Source organism: Orcinus orca, chromosome 8 (genome assembly GCF_937001465.1).
Source record: "Orcinus orca chromosome 8, mOrcOrc1.1, whole genome shotgun sequence".
NCBI lineage: Eukaryota > Metazoa > Chordata > Mammalia > Artiodactyla > Delphinidae > Orcinus > Orcinus orca.
In genome coordinates, this window is record NC_064566.1 from 94,261,165 (window position 1) to 94,283,643 (window position 22,479).

Genomic DNA, 22,479 nt, shown 5'->3' on the forward strand with positions numbered 1-22,479 from the left:
GGGAGGGGGCGCCACCCCATAGTAAGTGATGCCAGCTACCCCTAGGCCTCTTCACTAGAATCCATCTTGGCTAAGAGATGCGCACGCACACAGGGGAGGACCCTGAGATAAACCAAATACGGACTCAGAACCAGGCAAAGCAAGATGACTGGCCAAAGGAGACCCAGAAGAAATGCCACATAAAAGTGATTCAGACTACCACGAGTGAGCGACTCTCTCTCTCTAGGCCCGCCCATGTGTCTATCCACATGTATTGCACACTTTTTCCTCCTCATAAACACTTTACTTGCTTCACTACTTTCCGTCTCTGTGTGGAAATTCATTTCTTCATAGCTGACGGGCCAGGGCCTTGTCGCTGGCCACTGGTCCCTGGTGGTCTGGTGGCCAGGATTCAGCGCTCTCACTGCCGCTGCCCGAACTCTATCTCTGGCTGGGAATCGAAATCCTGCTTCAAGTTGCTGCAGGCCGAGGCCACCTGAGATCAGGACCTGTGAATGTGACCTTATTTGGAAATAGGATCTTTGCAGATATAATTAAGATGTCTTACTGGAGTAGGATGGGCCCTTAGTCCAATATGACTGGTGTCCTTATAAGAAGGGGAAGGGAGACACACACAGAGGGAAGATGGTTTGAAGACACCCGGGGAGACAGAGGCAGAGACTGGAGGGATGCATCTACAGTCCAAGGGATGCCAAGGATGGCTGGCAGCCCCCAGAAGAGGCAAGACAACGTGTTCCCTGAGAGCCTACGGAGAGAGCACAGCCCTGCTCACACCTTGATCTGGGATTCCTAGCCTCCCAGAACTGTGAGAGAATACAGTCCTGTTCTTTAAGCCACCCAGTGTGTGGTACTTTGTTACAGGGGCCCTAGGGAACGAATACAAGGTTCCAGTGTGTGACAGAAATTCCCTGTGCAGGGTTTCCAGGAGGACAGCCACAGCCTGTCCCCATGGAGCTGGCGGGGGCTTTCTGAGGTGGGAGGTTGTGGGCTTTACCCTCTCTGCTCTGTGGGGAGCCCACCCCCGTTACACCCCCAGCGCCACGGACAGGCTGGCAGCAGGTGAGCAGTGGCAGGGGTGTGCCCGGGCCACAGTGCCCTTCCCCGCAACTTCCACCCCAGCACCTGGCCCTGGGATGCACACCCGCTGCCCATGAGCAGTGCAAGGAGAAAGTTTTCTCCGAATCTCGACTTTGCCAGGTCTCAAGTCTCCGTAGACCTGAGAGGCCCACGTGGGAGCCTGACGGTGTCCTGAGGACTGGGCGGGGCTGGGGTCAGGGCTTGGGCTGCCGGGGAAAGCCCATCCGTGTCATCCTTCCCGGCCCAGGATAGGACAGCTGTTAGTCACACAATGACTCCTGAGTCACCTGGCGAGGTGGGAGCTGTAGGGCTCATTGGGTCCAGCACACTCCTCTGAGTAGAAATCCTGGCAGAAAGGCAGCCAGGGTTCGGCTGCATCAGGGCACCCCCAGCACGAAGCAAACATGTCATCTCTCCACTCCCATTTTTTTAAAAAAATAATTTGAAAAATATTTATTTATTTGGTTGCCCTGGGTCTTAGTTGTGGCACGTGAACTCTTAGTTGTGGCACGCGTGCGGGATCTAGTTCCTGGACGAGGGATCGAACCCGGGCCCCCTGCACTGGAAGCGCAGAGTCTTAACACCTGCGCCACCAGGGAAGTCCTGCCACCTCCTTCATTTTTACTGGTGGCACCGTCATACTTATCCCTTAGTCTGGAGCCCTTGACTCTCCCCCATCCTTTTCCCAGTCCATCATCCGGGCTGGCACCTGTTCCTTCTCAGCGACTCTTAGGCTCCCCCTTTCTCTCCATTCCCTGCTCAAGACCCGAGGAGCACATCCAGACTTCAGCGCCACTACCCATCCCCTCATCCCCAGCCCTCCTATCAGACGTCCTCCCCACCGCCTCCCACGCCTTCCACCTGCCCGTCCTCCTTTCTTCCCTTTGTTGATCCAAACCCTACCTATTCCTAAGGTTCCACCCGAGTCCTGCTCCCCTAGAAAGCTCTGTCTGACCATGTCTGTCCACACTGGGTTTTCCCTTCTCAAACCCGGGACTGCACGTGTAACCCCAGACCTTTTTATTTTATTTTTTAAAATTTCCCAGTCTGGATGATTTGTATTTATTAAAGTGAATTTAGCAAGATTTAAGTGTACAAAATCAATGCACACAAAAAAATGGGTTTTTTTCCCTATTAGTATAAACAATCAGAAAATGAAGCGGACCTTTTAGCACGCTATCTTGCCTCTCTTCCTGAAGGTGAGTGCCAGCTTCCTAACTAGTTTGTAAGCACCCTGAGGGCAGGGGTGGTGACTTACTCTTGCTGTTTTCTCTTTCGCAGACCTTGAGGCCACGTTGGACACATAGGGGCTTCTCAGGAAGTACATGTGTATGGCTTGACCGATCCAATAATTTATTCCGCCCCTGCCATTCAGAGGGGCTTTGATCACAACAGAGGGGAGCAGTTCTGGGCTCCCCACTTACGGCAGGGTCTGGAGGCACCAATGTAGCTCTTGGCCTGTCTGCATTTTCTTATCTAGGAAACGGAGGCACCCAGTGATAGCCCTGACTCCCTTGTGCCTCGAAATTACTGGCACGTTTTCCTTGGCTGGCAAGTACAATGAGTGTAATTTTGTTATTACAAATTTTGTTATTAACATCCAGACCTGCTGGAGCTGAATGTAGGGAAAGCCTCAGATGATCCCTTAGAGCCCAGATCCATCTGGAAGGTCTGCCATGCTCACGGTCATGGGCACTGACTGCAGGGGTGACGGTGGAGTGGTGGTGGTGTGCTTTGTGCCACCACTGCCCAAAGCCTCCAAGAAGGACGTAAGGGCCCAGATGAGGGCGTAGGACAGGAGTTTTCCAACTGGGAATGGAGGTTGTACAGGCAGGTTCATTCCTGTCCCTTCACTAAAATCTCTCCTGCTGTCAGGGGACCTGGCTTGCTGTGATGATGAGAGGGGGTGGCACTGGGTTGGGGGGTTGTTTCACATGGAGACCTTTTTTCCCTACCTTAAAACCTTTGTACAAAGGTTCCTTTGGGGGTGGGTTTTGATGTGACGTAATTTGCTCCAATGATACTGTTTGCCTTTGGAGGTCAGTATGATCTCCCATGTTTCTCTGATTTAGACTTGCTTTTTAAAATAAACCCCTAAAACACTAAAGGCCCCAGCTCCTGAAAGATAGGCTCTGGAACTGTGATCACACTCCCTGCCAGGTCTGCACTGGCACAGCAAATGTCACCCACTCGTTGAGCTCTGTTAATGCCTTGGGGGCTGAGGGAGAGGGAGAGAAGAATCGTGACTCCTCTGAGCACAGGAGCAGACTGAGTCCCAGGGAGAGGGAGTGACTGACCCCAGTTCACCCAGAAGCAGTGGGGGAGGTGGGGGACAAGAGGTCAGGACTCTCATCTCCCCGGTCAAGGCCTTCCTGTTCCCTAAGCCTTCTACTCATTTTGGCCTCCCTGGGTCCTACACAGGGCGGGGGAGCCCAAGCTGGCCCATGGCTTGACCTCCTGGCCAGTGCTCAGTGGGGGCTGCAGGAGGGAGCCTGGCCTGGTGAAAGGATGCATCCAGCCTGGTCTAGAAAGGGAGCTGTGGGCTCTGGGGGGGCATGTCCTTTGGCTGGAGACTCCTTGCCCTGTGGGAAGGGTGGGTGCTGAGGAGGACAGAAGAGGCCCTCTAGAGCAGGAGCCCCAGTCACCAGGCCTGAGGGAGGTGCTGCTTCTGCCTGACAAGGAGGAGATTCCTTTGGGCAAATTTGAAATTAGGACCACCTCAGGTCATCGGATACACAGTTATCTTTCCAAGGTTTTGCATCCTGACCTCTGCACCAGTGGTGAACCCCTGGTGGGTGACCTGGTCTACTCAGGCCTGGGGCTTCCTTTCACCAGGGTGGACACCCCCCTTCCCCACTTCCTCAATCCCCACTTGGCTCCTCCTCTCCTCCCTCCTGAATCTGTGACTCTGCAGTTGCCTGTGCAGTTGCTCGGGAGGGCTCCTGGATCTGGCTTTAATTGGTCTGACATTTTGCTAAACAAACAAATCAAAACTCAGACCAAACAAAGAGTCCTTATGGGTTTAATTGGCCAAGGGCTTTGCCTTGGCCCCATCACTGGAGATTTCACAGAGAGGAGGGGAGCCTGGGAGATGCAATAGGACCTATCTAATCAGGTAACCTGCAGCACAAGGGGGCTGCCGAGTCCTGTGCAGTAGTGGCATCAAAACACAGCCAGCAAGATAACCTCATCCACCAGAGGGCAGACAGCAGAAGCAAGAAGAACTACAGTTCTACAGCCTGTGGAAGGAAAACCACATTTGCAGAAACATAGACAAAATGAAAAGGCAGGGGACTTTGTACCAGATGAAGGAACAAGATAAAACCCCAGAAAAACAACTAAATGAAGTGGAGATAGGCAACCTTCCAGAAAAAGAATTTAGAATAATGATAGTGAAGATGATCCAGGACCTTGGAAAAAGAATGGAGGCAAAGATTGAGAAGATGCAAGAAACATTTAACAAAGACCTAGAAGAATTAAAGAACAAACAGAGATGAACAATACAATAACTGAAATGGAAAATACACTAGAAGGAATCAGTAGCAGAATAACTGAGGTAGAAGAACGGATACGGGACCTGGAAAACAGAATGGTGGAATTCACTGCCACAGAACAGAATAAAGAAAAAAGAATGAAAGAAATGAAGACAGCCCAAGAGACCTCTGGGGCAACATTAAATACAACAACATTCACATTATAGTGGTCCCAGAAGGAGAAGAGAGAGAGAAAGGACCTGATAAAATATTTGAAGAGATTATAGTCGAAAACTTCCCTAATATGGGAAAGGAAATAGCCACCCAAGTCCAGGAAGCACAGAGAGTCCCAGGCAGGATAAATCCAAGGAGAAACACGCCAAGACACATAGTAATCAAACTGACAAAAATTAAAGACATAGAAAAACTATTGAAAGCAACAAGGGAAAAACGACAAATAACATACAAGGGAACTCCCATAAGGTTAACAGCTGATTTCTCAGCAGAAACCCCACAAGCCAGAAGGGAGTGGCATGATATATTTAAAGTGACGAAAAGGAAGAACCTACAACCAAGATTACTCTACCCAGCAAGGATCTCATTCAGATTTGACGGAGAAATCAAAAGCATTACAGACAAGCAAAAGCTAGAAGAATTCAGCACTCCCAAACCAGCTCTACAACAAATGCTAAAGGAACTTCTCTAAGTGGGAAACACAAGAGAAGAAAAGGATCTACAAAAACAAACCCATAACAATTAAGAAAATGGTAATAGGAACATACATATCGATAATCACCTTAACCGTGAATGGATTAAATGCTCCAACCAAAAGACACAGGCTTGCCGAATGGATACAAAAACAAGACCCATATATATGCTATCTACAAGAGACCCACTTCAGACCTAGGGACACATACAGACTGAAAGTGAGGGGATGGAAAAAGATATTCCATGCAAATGGAAATCAAAAGAAATCTGGAGTAGCAATACTCATATCAGATAAAATAGACTTTAAAATAAAGAATGTTACAAGAGACAGGGAAGGACACTACATAATGATCAAGAGAACAATCCAAGAAGAAGATATAACAATTATAAATATATATGCAGCCAACATGGAGCACCTCAATACATAAAGCAACTGCTAACAGCTATGAAAGAGGAAATCGACAGTAACACAGTAATAGTGGGGGACTTTAACACCTCACTTACACCAATGGACAGATCATCCAGACAGAAAATTAATAAGGAAACACAAGCTTTAAATGACACAATACACCAGATAGATTTAATTGATATTTACAGGATATTCTATCCAAAAACAGCAGATTACACTTTCTTCTCAAGTACACATGGAACATTCTCCAGGATAGATCACATCTTGGGTCACAAATCAAGTCTCGGCAAATTTAAGAAAAATGAAATCATATCAAGCATCTTTTCCTACCACAATGCTATGAGATTAGAAATCAATTACAGGGAAAAAAACGTAAAAAACACAAACACATGGAGGCTAAACAATAAGTTACTAAATAACCAAGAGATCACCGAGGAAATAAAAAAATACCTAACGACAAATAACGAAAACATGATGATCCAAAACCTATGGGATGCAGCAAAAAGCAGTTCTAAGAGGGAAGTTTATAGCAATACAAGCCTACCTCAAGAAACAAGAAAAATCTCAAATAAACCTTTCGGTGTAAGGTTAGATTACACCTAAAGGAACTAGGGAAATAGGAACAAACAAAACCCAAAGTTAGCAGAAGGAAAGAAATCATCAAGATCAGAGCAGAAATAAATGAAATAGAAACAAAGAAAACAATAGCAAAGATCAATAAAACTAAAAGCTTGTTCTTTGAGAAGATAAAGAAAATTGATAAACCATTAGCCAGGCTCATCAAGAAAAAGGGGGAGAGGATTCAAATCAATAAAATTAGAAATGAAGACGGAGAAGTTACAACAGACACCGAAGAAATACAAAGCATCCTAACAGACTACTACAAGCAACTCTATGCCAATAAAACGGACAACCTGGAAGAAATGGACAAATTCTTAGAAAGGTATAACCTTCCAAGACTGAACCAGGAAGAAACAGAAAATATGAACAGACCAATCACAAGTAATGAAATTGAAACTGTGATTAAAAATCTTCCAACAAACAAAAGTCCAGGACCAGATGGCTTCACAGGTGAATTCTATCAAACATTTAGAGAAGAGCTAACACCCATCCTTCTCAAACTCTTCCAGAAAACTGCAGAGGAAGGAACACTCCCAAACTCATTCTATGAGGCCACCATTACCCTGATACTAAAACGAGACAAAGATACTACAAAAAAAGAAAATTACAGATTATTATCACTGATGAATATAGATGCAAAAATCCTCAACAAAATACTAGCAAACAGAATCCAACAACACATTAAAAGGATCATACACCATGATCAAGTGGGATTTATCCCAGGGATGCAAGGGTTCCTCAATATACACAAATCAATCAATGTGATACACCATATTAAAAAATTGAGGAATAAAAACCATATGATCATCTCAATAGATGCAGAAAAAGCTTTTGACAAAATTCAACACCCATTTATGATAAAAACTCTCCAGAAAGTGGGCATAGAGGGAACCTACCTCAACATAATAAAGGCCATATATGACAAACCCATAGCAAACATCATTCTCAATGGTGAAAAACTGAAAGCATTTCCTCTCAGATGAAGAACAAGACAAGGATGTCCACTCTCACCACTATTATTCAACATAGTTTTGGAAGTCCTAGCCACTGCAATCAGAGAAGAAAAAGAAATAAAAGGAATACAAACTGGAAAAGAAGAAGTAAAACTGTCAGTGTTTGCAGATGACATGATACTATACATAGAGAATCCTAAAGATGCCACCAGAAAACTACTAGAGCTAATCAATGAATCTGGTAATGTAGCAGGATACAAAATTAATGCACAGAAATCTCTTGCATTTCTACACACTAACAATGAAAGATCAGAAAGAGAAATTAAGGAAACAATCCCATTCACCATGGCAACAAAAAGAATAAAATACCTAGGAATAAACCTACCTAAGGAGGTAAAAGACCTGTACTCAGAAAACTATAAGACGCTGATGAAAGAAATCAAAGATGACAAAAACAGATGGAGAGGTATACCATGTTCTTAGATTAGAAGAGTCAATATTGTGAAAATGACTCTACTACCCAAAGCAATCTACAGATTCAGTGCAATCCCTATCAAATTACCAGTGGCATTTATCACAGAACTAGAACAAAAAATCTTAAAATTTGTATGGAGACACAAAAGACCCCGAATACCCAATGCAGTCTTGAGGGAAAAAAACAGAAATATAGATCAATGGAACAGGATAGAAAGCCCAGAGATAAACCTACGCACCAATGGTCAACTAATCTATGACAAAGGAGGCAAGGATATACAATGGAGAAAAGACAGTCTCTTCAATAAGTGGTGCTGGGAAAACTGGACAGCTACATGTAAAAGAATGAAATTAGAACACTCCCTAACACCATACACAAAAATAAACTCAAAATGGATTACAGACCTAAATGTAAGACTGGACACTATAAAACTCTTAGAGGAAAACGTAGGAGGAACACTCTTTCACATAAATCACAGCAAGATCTTTTTTGATCCACCTCCTAGAGTAATGGAAATAAAAACAAAAATAAACAAATGGGACCTAATGAAACTTAAAAGCTTTTGCAAAGCAAAGGAAACTACAAACAAGACGAAAAGACAACCCTCAGAATGGGAGAAAATATTTGCAAGCTAATCAACGGACAAAGGATTAATCTCCAAAATACATAAGCAGCTCATGCAGCTCAATATTAAAAACACAAACAACCCAATCCAAAAATGGGCAGAAGACCTAAATAGACATTTCTCCAAAGAAGATATACAGATGGCCAAGAAGCACATGAAAAGCTGCTCAACACCACTAATTATTAGAGAAATGCAAATCAAAACTACAATGAGGTATCACCTCACACCAGTTAGAATGGGCATCATCAGAAAATCTACAAACAACAAATGCTGGAGAGGGTGTGGAGAAAAGGGAACCCTCTTGCACTGCTGGTGGGAATGTAAATTGATACAGCCACTATGGAGAACAGTATGGAGGTTCCTTAAAAAACTAAAAATAGAATACCATATGACCCAGCAATCCCACTATTGGGCATATACCCTGAAAAAACCATAATTCAAAGAGACACATGCACCCCAATGTTCACTGCAGCACTATTTACAATAGCCAGGTCATGGAAGCAACCTAAATGCCCATTGACAGACGAATGGATAAAGAAGATGTGGTACATATATACAATGGAATATTACTCAGGCATAAAAAGGAACGAAATTGGGTCATTTGTAGAGACGTGGGTGGATCTAGAGACTGTCATACAGAGTGAAGTAAGTCAGAAAGAGAAAAACAAATATTGTATATTAACGCATATATGTGGAACCTAGAAAAATGGTAGAGATGAACTGGTTTGCAGGGCGGAAATCGAGACAGAGATGTAGAGAACAAACATATGGACACCAAGGGGGTAAGTGGTGGGGTTGGGGCGGGTGGTGGTGGGATGAATTGGGAGATTGGGATTGACATGTATACACTGATATGTATAAAATAGATAACTAATAAGAACCTGCTGTACAAAAAAAATAAAATAAAATTCAAATATTCAAAAAAAACCTCAAGAAACACAAAAAACCAAAAAACACAGCCAGCCCCTTGCAACCCGGACTAAGCAGCCTTTCTTTGTAACTGCCTCTCGGTGAAGCATTCTCTTTGAAGATGCTTTATTTTTTCCCCAATGTGTCAGTTGGAGGACAGATTGCCTCTTTCCCCTTTTGGTCATTATCTCTCTTTTATTTAAATTTTACTTTGTAACAGGGAGATAAAAGGTAGCTCTGTGGATGTAGTATTTTCTTCTGTTAATTACATTTATTTTTCAACCAAGTTCTGGGAGGTGGTCTGGTCTCCTGAAAGGACCATGCACACAGCTAGAATCATAGATTGTCTGAGCTGGCAGGGACCTTTGGTTCAGCTATGACTAGATTCTAGTCCAGGCCTCTTATTGTACAGATGGGGAAACCGAGGCCCAGAGAAGGGAAGGAATGGCTCGCAGATACGGAGCCCGTGAGTCAGAGTCGGGACCAGAAACCAGTCTTCTCTCTCTTGCTCTGTGCTCTCTCTACCAAACCGTGAGTAGACAGAGGCAAGCTCTTGTCTCAGCTGGGCCGATGTCACCCAATGACCTCGATCCAGCACCTTCCCTTCCCTGAGAAGGAGCTACTGCCCACCAACCTCACAGGCAAGGTATGGGCTTTGTACATTGTCAAGTGCTGAGCGCTGTGCTGTGCCAGTGGGAAGGCTGGGCTATGTGCTCAGGCACCACCCACGCTCTCGGGGTCAGGGAGGAGTGGGGACCAATCGGGACTGGATGGTTGCCAACACGGGTGTCCAGGGGCTAGGGAAGACTTTTGCTCCCTTTAACAAACTCTTAGAAATCTGGGGCCTCGAGGAAAGCAATTCTCCAAGAACCACCTCTGGAATCCCAGCCGCCATCAGACCCCTGAGCTTCCGGAACTCTGGTTTGGTGCCTGACATTGAGAGTCAACGCTGCATAAAAAGAAAACATTTCACTTCCCAAACCCGTAAGCACCTCACATGTATTCTCCCTGTCCATCCTCCCTTCATTCTCCACCAGACACCCTAAGTTCCCCCTTCATCTGAGGACGCGCATGGCCTTGCCTGCCTCCACGCTCTTGCTATACTTTGTCCTCATCCTGGAATGGAATGACCTTTGCTTCTATTGGTTCTTGTCAGAATCCTTTTCATCCTTCAAGTCCTACTTAGTGACTGTTGCTTTTGTGGAGCTTTTCTTGGCTTTCCCTTGTAGGCCCTGCAAATTAAAACTGATTACTCCATCCCTGATTCTCTCTGTGTCACATTGTTTGTGGCTTTTTAAGGCACTTATCACTTTGTGTATTATAGTTATTTTGGGTATATGTCTATCTCCTCTTCAAGATCCTCAATTTCCTGAGAATAGTGACTCCATTTTATCCAGCACTAGATTTTCAGCACCTAAAACTAATGATTGCTAATGATTATTGAATGTGTATTTGGTGTCAGGTACTGTGTTAATTGCTGTAAGTGCGTGTCTCACTTGAATCTTAGCAATGAGTAAATAGCATTATATTTCCAAACTTACAGAGGAGGAAATTGGGGCCTACAGAGATTGCTGTCCAAGATCCCACAGCTATCAAGTGGCAGAGCTGGGATTTGAACCCAGGTCTCTCTGGTTCTGAAGTCTGTGCCCTAATCCACAGAGTTTTATGGACTATTTAGTGAGTGCCCAGTGAGCAACTGTTGAGTTATCACTGGAAACTGTCAGGGTCAATGGTTCCCAACAGAGGGCAACCACAAATGTCCAATTTGACACTTGAATGCTTTTTATGATGTATATCCCTTTGAGACATTTACTCTCTTACTTCTACTTGGCTAAAGCGGGGACTAAGGTCAGTTTGCCTTCTGAGAGGTCACACAAGTGTGAGGTCTGACAAGGTGGAGCTGTATAGGGTCAACGTTTTCCTGAGTGTGGTGGGGGCATCAAGGAAAGCCGCGCAGTTGGCTTTGTAAATGGCAGGTCTTTCTGGAGGTGGCCTTGCGGGTGGCGGTGGGGGTGGGGGAGTGCTGGTGGTGTGGGCTGTCTGGGATGGACTGAGGGCTGACCAGGAAGGGCTTAGCCCTGGCAAGCCCATCTGTGACCCACGGGCCCAGGTCCTGTGGGTCCTTCCCTATCTACCTGCGCCTACCTGGGGGAGGTGGGAGAGGTAGAGGGGGAATGAAGGAAGAAAAGGGCAGAGCAGGCAGGGGGAAGGACGTCCTAGAGGAGGAGCTGAGGGTGGGTTACCTGAAGCAGTGTGCCCGCAGAAAAGCAGCAGGAAGTGGGATGGAAGTTCCTCAAGAAGGTCAGGACTACCCCACCCCCATCACCAAACGGTCCCATTGTCACAGGAGCCCCTTCTGAAAGCCAGATCTGGGTGGAATGATTCAGGCTGGTACTGAAAAGCAGTCAGACTCTCCAACCCCAGGCAGAAGCCCCAGCCGTGCTCAGCCCTCCACACCGACTGCCCTCAGGCCTCAAATTCCTCCTCCTCTCCTGCTGGCATTTGGGGCAGCACAGGGGCTTCTAGCATGGCTGGCAGGTCACTGGGGAGAGCGAGGCTGGAATGGAAGGAGGCATTTGTGACAGAGGAAGTTGTGCAAGGAAAGGGTCATCGAGGGGGCACATGTGGGTGAGGGTTTGGAGACCCCGGGTGTGCAGAGGGTGTGGGAGGGGGCCCAGCTGGAAAGCAACCTGTAGGGGAGGGCCGTGTGAAGGGGGATGCTGCGTGAGCAGCTCGGAGAGACTGTGTCACAGGCAGCCGATGAGGGAGGCACGGCGAGTGGGAGAATACGAGCCGGAGGTGTTTGTGAGACAGAGCAGATGAAGGGAAGGCGTGCGCCTGTGCCTCACTATGGAAGGACGCAGAGCAAAGCGACAAGGTGGCTGGAATGAGGACGAGGGGGAAGACGGAAGGAGCAAGGTCCAGATGCTGCCCACAAGTGAGGACAAGTAGCACGGAGCTCCCATCATCCCTTGGGAAGAGGGGCCAGAGGTGTACGCTACTGCGAGAGTGGTGGCTGAGTGTGTGGCTTGGTGCTACGCGTGTTCGTGAGGCTGCCCGGGATTTACGAGGTGTGTGCTCGTAGCTGCTGCCTGGGTCGTGACGTGAGGATGGCACCGAAAAATGCAGGTCCAGAGGGGAGAAGAGAATTGCCCAGGACGCCCCAGGACATCAGGGACAGGCCGACGTGAGCTGGGTCACCTTGCACACAGCCCACCCCCTGGCCCCTGCGTCTCCCTTCACCCACATCCACCTCAGCGCCACAGAGAAGCCACGGGCCACAAAGGCACCGCCACGCTTGCCCAGTAGAATCCCCTACCTTAGAGAAAAAAGGCAAAGACCAAAAAAAAAAAAAAAAAAAACAAGCCTGAGAGTTTGAGCTCTTTTCTCCTGCTGACAGTGGGGAGATAAGGATCAAATACCAAGGACGGCGATAGTTCCACAAGGTGCCTCCTATTTCCTCTTGCCACACGCAGGCGGAATTAGCAAAGTTCTCCCCAGCTGAGGGATGTAGATTGATTGCCTGGTTTTATTAAGGACAAAGTGCTTTTTGATAGTGTGAGGGAAGAGCTCCCCAGAGCGGGGATTCCGGTGCCCGGAGCTTCCCAGCATCGATCGATTGCTGGGGCTTCCCCGTCTTGTGCTGAGTGAGTGAGGGTTTGGCAAGCGATAAAGAAGCTATGATTCTTAAAGGCGGGGACTCCAGGGAGACGCTGGGCGGACCGCACACTGGGCGCTGCTCTCAGCTGCCTTTCCTACACGTACCTTGGAGTGTCTTCCATTAAAAACAAAACGGGTGGCTAAATCTCTGACAGCCTACTGGGTGCCAGTTACCATACTGGTTGCGTTATCCATGTCATCTGACTTACTCTTGATACAAAACATAACAGGTAAGGCGCTCTCTTGACCCTCCTTTTGTACATCAGGAAAATGAGACACAGAGGCCAAGGAAACCTGTTAGAGGTCACTGTAATTACCACACGGCGCCCAGATTCACAGTTGGCTTGGTCAGATGCTAAAACTCAGGCTCTTACTGCTGTTCTCCGTGGCCCATGGTCTGTTTCATGACAAAGGGCCAGACACTGTCTTGATATGATTCCTGGGGGCTCACTATACAGACCCCTAAGAGCGTAAAGGGATAGGCTCGTCCAGTAGGAATGTCTGTGTGTGACTTAACAGAACTCAGGGATATTCTAGACTTCAACGCCATTGATTCTGGCTCTAGGTCTGGGGAGTTAGAAGCCAGAGATATGGTACTGAGCTAGAGTGAGTTTTACTGCCTTTTTGGCTTTTCCAAAGCTTCTTCCCCTTTCCATGATCAGTTCCTGTGTTATTTACGATGATTTTGGGAGCTGAGTGGGCTGGGAATGAACCTCTAGCACAGGTGAGGAAAGGAACCTAGAAATGTGAAGTCACTTGCCCAAAGCCAGGAAGCTCATCAGACAGATCTGGAATTGGAACCCAGGATTTCAGCCCATAGGCCTATCTCTTACATTGCATACGTGGTCTCCTTGCTAAGCCACAAACAGGTTATACACTAGCAGGTGTACATTAAATAAAAGAAATAAATTGTTTGATATGACTCTTCAGATGGAATTGCCAACCTACAGAGCAAAATAAATGGGCTGTCGTACGATACCGTGGTACAGCAAATCACGAGCCTATCATGACTGGAGTAGAGCGAGCCGGGGCCATTTAGAGTGAGGCCATTGTTTTAGATGAGAGTGCTTTGGAATCCCGCAGCAGAGGTTCCCAAGCCCACCTCTGTCTAGGAATCCTTCCCGCCTTCCCTTCACAGAAGGAGCAATGGAAACCAAAGGGGGAGGCAGGGTGAGTGCAGAGATGGGCCTTGGTCTATGATCAGGGGGTGTCTGGAGGGTTGCACGGGGGCAAGACTCACTCTTAACAGTGAGGAACATGGACTTGCTGATGTCGGTGCCCACGCCGTTGCTGGCCTGGCAGAGGTAGTAGCCGATGTCCTCTTCCAGGACGTGGCGGATCAGTAGCGAGCTGTTGGGTAGGATCTGGATGCGGCCGGTGAGGGGCACTGGGTGGTACTGCTGGGGGTTCCCGCTCCCTGAAAGGAGGCGGCAGTTAGGAGGTCTGGTGTCTAGGCTGGGGGGTTGGAGTGCCTCAAGGAATGGCTGATACCTTTCTCTCGCTGATCTAGGGCCATTTTGTAGCATCCCCAAAGTGCTGGGAGCTCACATAGTTCTTGTTTCCTGGGAAATAGGAAAGACCCTCACAGAAGCCTGACCCTGCCTCAGATCTGAGGTATGGATCTGAGGTATGGAGCTGGGGGGGGCCTCAGCTCAATGCCCACCTTGGCACTGAGCTTCCTTTGGGCTGAATTCCTTGGAGGGGAAGAAAGAGTTCTCTTTGGGCCACTTGGCAATAGGCAAAGGGAAGATCGAGCCCTCAAATGGCGGTTGCCTGGTTGTAGGCAGTCAGGCCTGGGAAAGAAGCCAGCCATCCTCCAAGGGGGGCTTTGGATACCTCCTCCCATTGCCCCAGAGTCAGCCATGGACACAGTAAGGATAAGAGGTTGGCGCAGGGCTTAGTCAGAAACCAAATGCATCCTTGGGATGAAGTTGGGTTCCAAGAAGGACCAAGATCCCAGAATAGGTTGGACTGGTGAGAAGCAGGGGCCAGTGAGACTCTGGGACCCTAGGGTGGGGTGGGGAGAGTTGGGGAGTATACTGAGTTCTAGGGTTGGAGGGGGGAGGGGAGAGGTCAATCTACGGGGACAAGAGGAAATCTGGAATTAGCATGACAGCTATTCCTGGTCCATAGACCCTTTGGGGGTGGCTGAGGATGACTTCCAGTTCAGGTATAGCTTGGGGTCCCCTTAAAGTTCTGAACCCAGGGCTAGGAGTCATGTGTAGAGACCAGGCCAAGTCGCATTAGTATCCTCCCCATCCCATCCCTGGCCATGCTCAGAGATGCTGGCTGGCCAGGGGCTTACCCTTGGCATGCTTCCACATGACCTTGGGTGGGGGGTAGCCGTCCACTGAGCAGTTGAGCACACCAGCCTTGCCATAGATGCCATCCTGGTTGTTGGGCTGCACCACGAATCGAGGGGGCACTGCAGAAAGAGGGAAGGTGGGGGAGGAACAGATCATCTCGGGCTCTGATAGGTTTTCTGGGGGCTTTGGGCACCTTCCATTCAATGTTAGCCCGGCCTGGACCATTATAAAGTTGGGAGCAGGCACCTCTGAACATCTGAAACCCAAGATGTTGAGAGCTTTTGCCAGTCGCATTGGGTTGGGAGCTGGGAATTGAGTGCCAATTCTGACTTCACCAGTGACCAACTGAGCCAGGGTCTTCTCCTCTCACGGCCTCCGTGTCCTGGCCTGGAGAGTAAGAGGTTTGAACCTCTTGATCTTTAAGGCCCCTGCCAGAGTCAACTTTCTCTGAGCCCGTGATTCAAACTTGAAATCTAGAGAGTGTTTTTAGCAGCAGACAGAGCTGGACCCTTCCTCCTCCCAACCTCGCTGGCCCGTCTCACTCACCACGCACGATGAGCTGGCGTTCCCTGCTCACGGTGGCCGCTGTGTTGCTGGCGATGCATGTGTAGTTGCCATTGTGCTTGAGGGAGACGCTGGAGATCTGCAGGGAGCTCATGAATTCCTTGCTCTCGATGGTCACGCCCGAGCCTGAGATGATCACCTGTCCATCTTTCCTCCAGGTGATGCGGATGGGCATGTCCCCCGAGGACACCACACAGGGGATGTAGAGCAGCTGGCCAATGGAGGCAGGCGGGAATTCGAAGGGCTGGATGAGAGGGGGCACTGGGAAGGCAAGGGGAGTGCTGCTGTCAGGCCCCCACTCTCCCCAGCCTGGCCAGCAGCATGTCCATCCCTGCCTGGCCTTCATGAGAGTGGGCTGCGAATAGAGTTCCGTGGGCACTGGTGCCTGTTTTCCCATATGTGCAGAATATCCTGGGGTGCCCTGTCATTGTCCCCTGGCTCCCGTCCCTCTGCCCACCCAGGCCTGGATCTGCCGTCTCTGTTCAGGGCCTGGGCTGGCCTGAACTAATCATGACCTTCAGATTTGTACTGGAACTTGAATGATGATGACTCATGTGCTTCTTGACTCCTGTCTGCTTGCTGACACACTGCCCAGCTTTTAACCTGACTTCCCTGCCATTCCTCGGTGCCCCTGTGCTCACTGTCTCATCCCAGAGCTGAGTCTCCCAGATGCCTGGGGGCCTGGGATGGATAGAGATGACGTGCCTCAGATGCTGAGGCTGTCCTTCGTGTGCACCCCACAGCTGCTCATCTAAAGCCAGGCTGCTGTAGCCTGGTCTCCTCCTGTAGAGGTCTCATCACCCACCCCATTGTTTTCATGCATTAGGACGGGCGAGAGGAAGCTCCCATCACTGGTTGTTTTCAGCTCCTTTATACACACCTCCCACCAATAATGTGATATGGGCTTAACTGTCCCCACTATACAGATGAGAAAACTGAGGTTCAGAGCAGAGACTTCATTTGCCTTAGATCACCCAGCTCATAAGAGGGGACTGTGGGATTTGAAACCTGATCTGTCTGCTCTCCAAGTCCAAGCTCTCTTTCTTATGCTAGCTGGTTGCCTTGTTGAGAAAGCCCCAAACATACCCAGACCAGAGACCCCTTTGTCTCGTAAACAAGCTCCCCATGGGTGGCAGGAAAGAGCAGAGAGGGAGCCCTGTCATCTGCAAGATAGCCAGTTGGTTAGACTCACCCAGCTACACGTCATCCACATAGCCCCCACCCCCCAGAGATTCGGCCCTCCCCCTCTCCTACTGCCCACATCTCAGTCCCTGGGGGGGCCTGTCTGGAGCCTGAGCCTCTGCAAGAGGGATCCTCCTTTCTCAGCTCTGGCTAGAGCAACAGCCATTATCTTTATGATAACTCAATTAGGACACAGTGACTTCCCCAGCAAGTGGGGGGAGAAGAGAGAAGGAGACAATTAGCTTAACAAGGATGAGCACCCAGTAGATGAGACATCCTTTCTGCAGTCAAATAATTAGATTACAAGGCTGTCCACGGTCCTCTGGCCTTCTCCCGGGCACCAGCCCCACCCCTCCTTGGAAGCTTGCTACTCTCCCCACCCAGAGTGGACACAGCAGGGGGTGAACCCTGAGGGGAAAAGGATAGATGACATCATATGCATGCCCAAGGCACCCCAAGGGTTTTCAGGGCTCAGGAGGAAGTGGTCCCTGTGCAGTGGCCAGGTGTGGACAGGGAAAACCCTAGGCAGCCCTCTGGATCTCTGGGGAAGCTCCTGGTCAAGAGTTCTAGGTCCAGAGGAAGTGACATTTAGGTCTGTTGCCCCCATGCCCTATGCGATGAGAGCAGGGGCCTTAGCTGACCTTCTCAATGTCACCTCCCACCTTACCCTTCACTCTGGCCACGGGGGCTCCATCGGTTTTCCATAAACACCCACAGCTCCGAAATTCAGCCCAGGCCTGGGTGAACACAGCTGGGCCCTGGGTGGAAATAACCGCCATGTATGCTCTGCCATGGGCCCAAATCTAGGTCTGCAGTTCAGGTTTTCTGGGGCTCTGGTCATTGTCTGGATCTCCCCACCCCCAAACTCTGCCTGCTGCTACTCCCTGGGCTGGGGCCTTGCCCCCAGTATTCTGAGCGGTTTGTGGGGCCTTGGATATCTCCAGAGAGATTTCTCTGGAACCCCGACTCTAGTAACGGCCCAATGCTCACTGCTGAGATTTCCCGGAGACTCCTCGTTGGGCTCTGCTGATCTTCCCACCGCCCTTTTTGGGGTACTTTGGTCAGATTGAGTCCTCTGGCCTCCTTGGACTTTTTTTTTTTTTTTTTTTTTTTGCGGCACGCAGGCGTCTCACTGTTGTGGCCTCTCCCATTGCAGAGCACAGGCCCCGGACGCGCAGGCCCAGAGGCCATGGCTCACGGGCCAAGCCGCTCCGCGGCATGTGGGATCCTCCCGGACCGTGGCACGAAGCCGTGTCCTCTGCATCGGCAGGCGGACTCTCAACCACTGTGCCACCAGGGAAGCCCTCCTTGGACTTTTTGATGGAATTGTTGCAGAGACCCAGATCTGCCAGCCAGTTTGTCTCCTTAGGTTTAGCAGAACCAATTCTGGTCCAGTCTTCCTTCCCACAAAGACCCAAATCTAGAGCCCAGCAGGCCTCATGGGAAACTCCTCTCTGTCTTTTCAGACCCCGCTCCAGTACCACCTCCTCTGTGAAGCCTGCCCTCCTCCTGCACAGCCCTACAACACCTGGTTCACACCTTGATCATGGCACTCATCACATGCCGGTGGGGTATCTGTTTGCATTACCACCTTCCCTGGGTGTCGGGGAGTTCCTGCAGGGCAGTAACTAGGACTTATTTACCTTGCAAATTGTAGGAGCCCAATAAATGCTTGTCAGGTGAGTAAATGAATAAATATATGTCTGGATATCATTTTCTGGGTTGACCTTAGAAGTTTCCCTATGAGGTGGGCAAGGGGTGGGGAGAGCACAGGATGGGGCTTCATCCAGAAGAAGGGGGAGCTCTACCCTCTTCCTCAAGATGCTGTATTTACGCTACAGAATTTTGGAGCCGGGAGCTTCTCCCTTGGTTCTTCCTGAGGTTCAGGCTGTTGCTAGCACCAGAGCTGGCTCCTTTAAGAGCCCTAGGGACATGGGGAGAGTCGTGGCAGTCATGAGGGCCTGCAGAGGGGAATGTGTGGGTCAAGCAAGGAGCTGGGGGGCTCTGCCTAGAAAGGAGAGGGCCTTGCCCCGGGGATGGATGGCCAAGAGCTCCATTTCCGTTGAGGACAGAGCAAGTGGAGACTGGAACTAGGCAAGGAGATTTAGCTCAGGCAAGGCAAAGATTGTCTCTCTCAGTAAGAAGGGATTTAGATAATGGAATAAGTTACTAAGGCAGGTTAATTCATTAATTAACTAATTCATCTAATATTTATGAAATGCCTGCTCTGTGAAGGCATTATGCTCCGTGTGGGCTGGGGAAAGCGGAAGCATGCTTAAAATATGCATAGAACCTCCGGAAGCATAGCATTGGCTCGGGAAGTTAAGACATTTCCCTCAGCGGTTATTGGACAAGCACCACGTGAATACACAGATACTGAACTCAGAGACGAGAAGAGGTGTCATCTGGTCAGGTGAGCGCAGCTGCATAGAGGAGGTGGCATTTGGACGGAGGCTTAAAGGATGCACACGCTTTACAAAATATATGGAGTGAGAGTGTGGGAAAAGGCTGAGACAAGAGGCAGAGCCAACCAGGGGCTGTCATTCCCTTCCGGTCTTCAGGAATAACACTAATGGCAATTTGAGTGGCCAGGGAAGGAGAGAGCGGCCAACCTCCATCCTGGGTGGGTGGGGGGCGCGGTTAGGCATTCACCCAGGCCAGCCAGAGCTCTCTAGTGCACTGCTGCCCTGCTGGAAGTAGATGGCCAGATCACCCCCCAGGGGTCCAAGGAGTAAGGCTCTTTACTTCCTGCCCCACTCTGCCCTGCTGCAGGTTGATGGGGCAGGTGTGGTTCTGTGGGGGGATAAGTGTCCCCTTAGAAACTCCTTGGTGGGAGTGGTAGAGGCCACAGCTGCTCACAGAATTCCTCGGCCCCAGGCTGGCATTCCGATAACCCTATAACTCCAGCACATGAGGACCGCCTGGAGGGAGAAGAAAGCCTAGGGATCCCAGCTCCTTCACGGGCTCGCTGAATACCACCAGCAGGAGGCTGTGATGGGAGGCTCTGAGAAGCAGGGTGGGGTGCCCCGTGATGTGGACATGGGACTGCTTTCTGAACTGTGAGTCTCTGGTGTCTCCCCTGCGCTCAGAGGTGGACGCGGGCTCGTTGAGTGTGTGTGTGTCCGTTTCCACTTCTGTGAAAGAAGAAGCTGAGGCTCGGATCACCTCCAGGGCGGTGATGACAAGGGACCTCTTCAGGGTTGATAGTCCACAAGGACTCCCCTCCTGCCCATGACTCCTAGCATTTCCCCAGCACATGGCCTGAATGTAAGGGGCACGGATGCTGCATAACCAAGGGATTTATCTCTGGAAGCCCTGCTCTGGCCACAGTCATCTTTGGTGAGAGGGCAACTCAGTCAGCTGTGAGGGAAGCAGGGTCAGAGCAAGTTGCTGTGATGGCGAGAGGTCAGAGGCTGGCGTGGCTGAGAAGACACAGCGGTCGTGGCAGTCCCTGTGGTCCCTGGCCACCATAAAGCTGTTTTGGCCACTTGTTTGCGGGTGTTGCACAGAGGACGGCATGCTGACCGCCAGCCCAGCCCATAAACACTTTATGGTGTCTCTCATGATCTCTCTTTGGGACCGAACCTTTTTATTTATTGCACCATTTAGTAGAGAATGGGGGCTGTGTGAAGCTGGAGCTTCTCTGCTTGTGCAGCACGGAAATGGCGAAAGACACTGTAATCCAAGAGTGACGTGGGCAAGCTGCCTCGTCACCACCACCCTGTCTCTGCCCCCGAGCCTCAGTTTTCTCATCTGCAAAACGGAGGAGTTGGATAAAGTAATCTCTAAAGCCTGATGCTGATTTTTCAGTTGTAACAAGTCTAATATTATAGGAATATTAATAACTCACTTCAGTTTTTTTAATGCAACCCCCTCTTCTCAGGAAGGCCTTCCCTGACCACCCTATTTAAAATTGCAGGGCTTCCCTGGTGGCGCAGTGGTTGAGAGTCCGTCTGCCGATGTAGGGGATGCGGGTTCGTGCCCCGGTCCGGGAAGATCCCACATGCCGGGGAGCAGCTGGGCCCGTGAGCCGTGGCCGCTGAGCCTGCGTGTCTGGAGCCTGTGCTCCGCAACGGGAGAGGCCACAACAGTGAGAGGCCCGCATACCGCAAAAAAAAAAAAAAAAAAAAAAAAAAATTGCAAACCACTCTTCCTGCCCCTTGGCACTCTGATTCCCACTCCCTATTTGACATGAGACATCTTTTACGGATTTCACGTTATTAACCATTTCCCTAATAGAATGTAAGCTCCCCAAGGGCAGGAATTTTCGTCTGTCTTGAGCACAGCTGTGTTCACAGAATAGCGCCTGGAATATAGTGGGTGCGTAGTTAACGGCACTGAATGAATAAATAGATACAGCTTCGTCCACCTCCTCTTCATCGTGGACACCGCCATCACCGTGATCGCTGCCTGTCCAGTAAGTAGGATGCTTGCTCCTGTGCTCCTGGCTCCCTCTGCCAAGGAAAAGGGCCGTTGGCAGCAGCATCCTTGGCACTCCCTCCCCCCAGTACATTTGGCAATCTGCCCCTGCGGAACCTGCTGTGCCCCCTTCCTCTGGATTCTGGTGTGTTCCTTCCAAAACTCCACCTGTGCCAATGGCAGGCCTTTGGCCAGGGGGTTGGCTCTCTCTTAAGCCCCCGATCATAGAAACCCCCAACACATTCTCTAGGGTGGAAGGGGGCCTCCCTGAAGGCTCCAAGCACACGGCAGGGACTTGTTGAGCAGCAAGGGAGGAAAGAGTGTGGATGAGGAGTACAGGCACTAGGGAGTGAGGGTGCGTGCGTGAGTGCGTGTGTGTGTGTTGGCACTACCTCTGGGGCCTGGCCTTACTGAGCATGGGCAGAAAGCACCTCATGCCCTTGTTTTGGCTCCAGAGGCTCAGATGCGCGGGTGGAGATGTTCCCTCACTGAGCCAAAGCCAAGAAGCCCCACTTGCAGGCCTGCCTTCTTAGTTAATTAAACATTCGGCCCGCGTGCCCAGAGATGCTTTTATGCTACATTATTTTTCAGCTACAGAGGGCCCTAAAGACACCAAATCTAGGTTGGATCTCTGGGCCCTCCTCTTGGCATCCCGCCAGGGATCTCTCTGGGTGCCCAGAGACAAGCACTTGCCTTCCCCACAGCCTGGCTCTCCCCTGCCAGTCAGTGTCCAGGCAGCCCTCGAAGCATCCTCACCCTCTCTCCCCTTGGCCCTCCTGCCTTGCTGGGTCACAACAGGCTCGCTTAGGTGACATTTTCTATGGTAGCACCTGCAGCCACCTCTTGTGGCTCAGGAATGTGGCTTCACAGGAGGATACAGACAGAGGGAACATTTGTGTATGTGCAACTGCGTGTGTGCAAGTGTGGACAGGCTAACATGTGTCTATTTGTTGCATGCACGTGCGTACAATGCGTACAGTGCGTCCATGCGTGTGTACTCATGTACACAGGTCTCTGCACGTGTGTGAGCATGCATGTGCATGTGTGTCTGGTGTGTTCTGCTCTCCTCAGCTCAGTGTTTGAAAAATTCATCAGAAG

The 22,479-nt window shown here is 49.7% G+C and overlaps 1 protein-coding gene across 1 annotated transcript in view; it reads right to left on the reverse strand.

Moving 5' to 3' along the window:
* DSCAML1 (DS cell adhesion molecule like 1) overlaps positions 1-22,479 on the reverse strand; it is a 342,760-nt gene that overhangs the window by 61,337 nt on the left and 258,944 nt on the right. The window contains exons 9-11 of the mRNA XM_004273352.4: positions 15,763-16,041; positions 15,216-15,335; positions 14,151-14,327 (exon numbers count right to left, since the gene is read on the reverse strand). Coding sequence (XP_004273400.3) covers positions 14,151-14,327; positions 15,216-15,335; positions 15,763-16,041 — 576 coding nt within the window. The remainder of the gene's footprint in view (positions 1-14,150; positions 14,328-15,215; positions 15,336-15,762; positions 16,042-22,479) is intronic.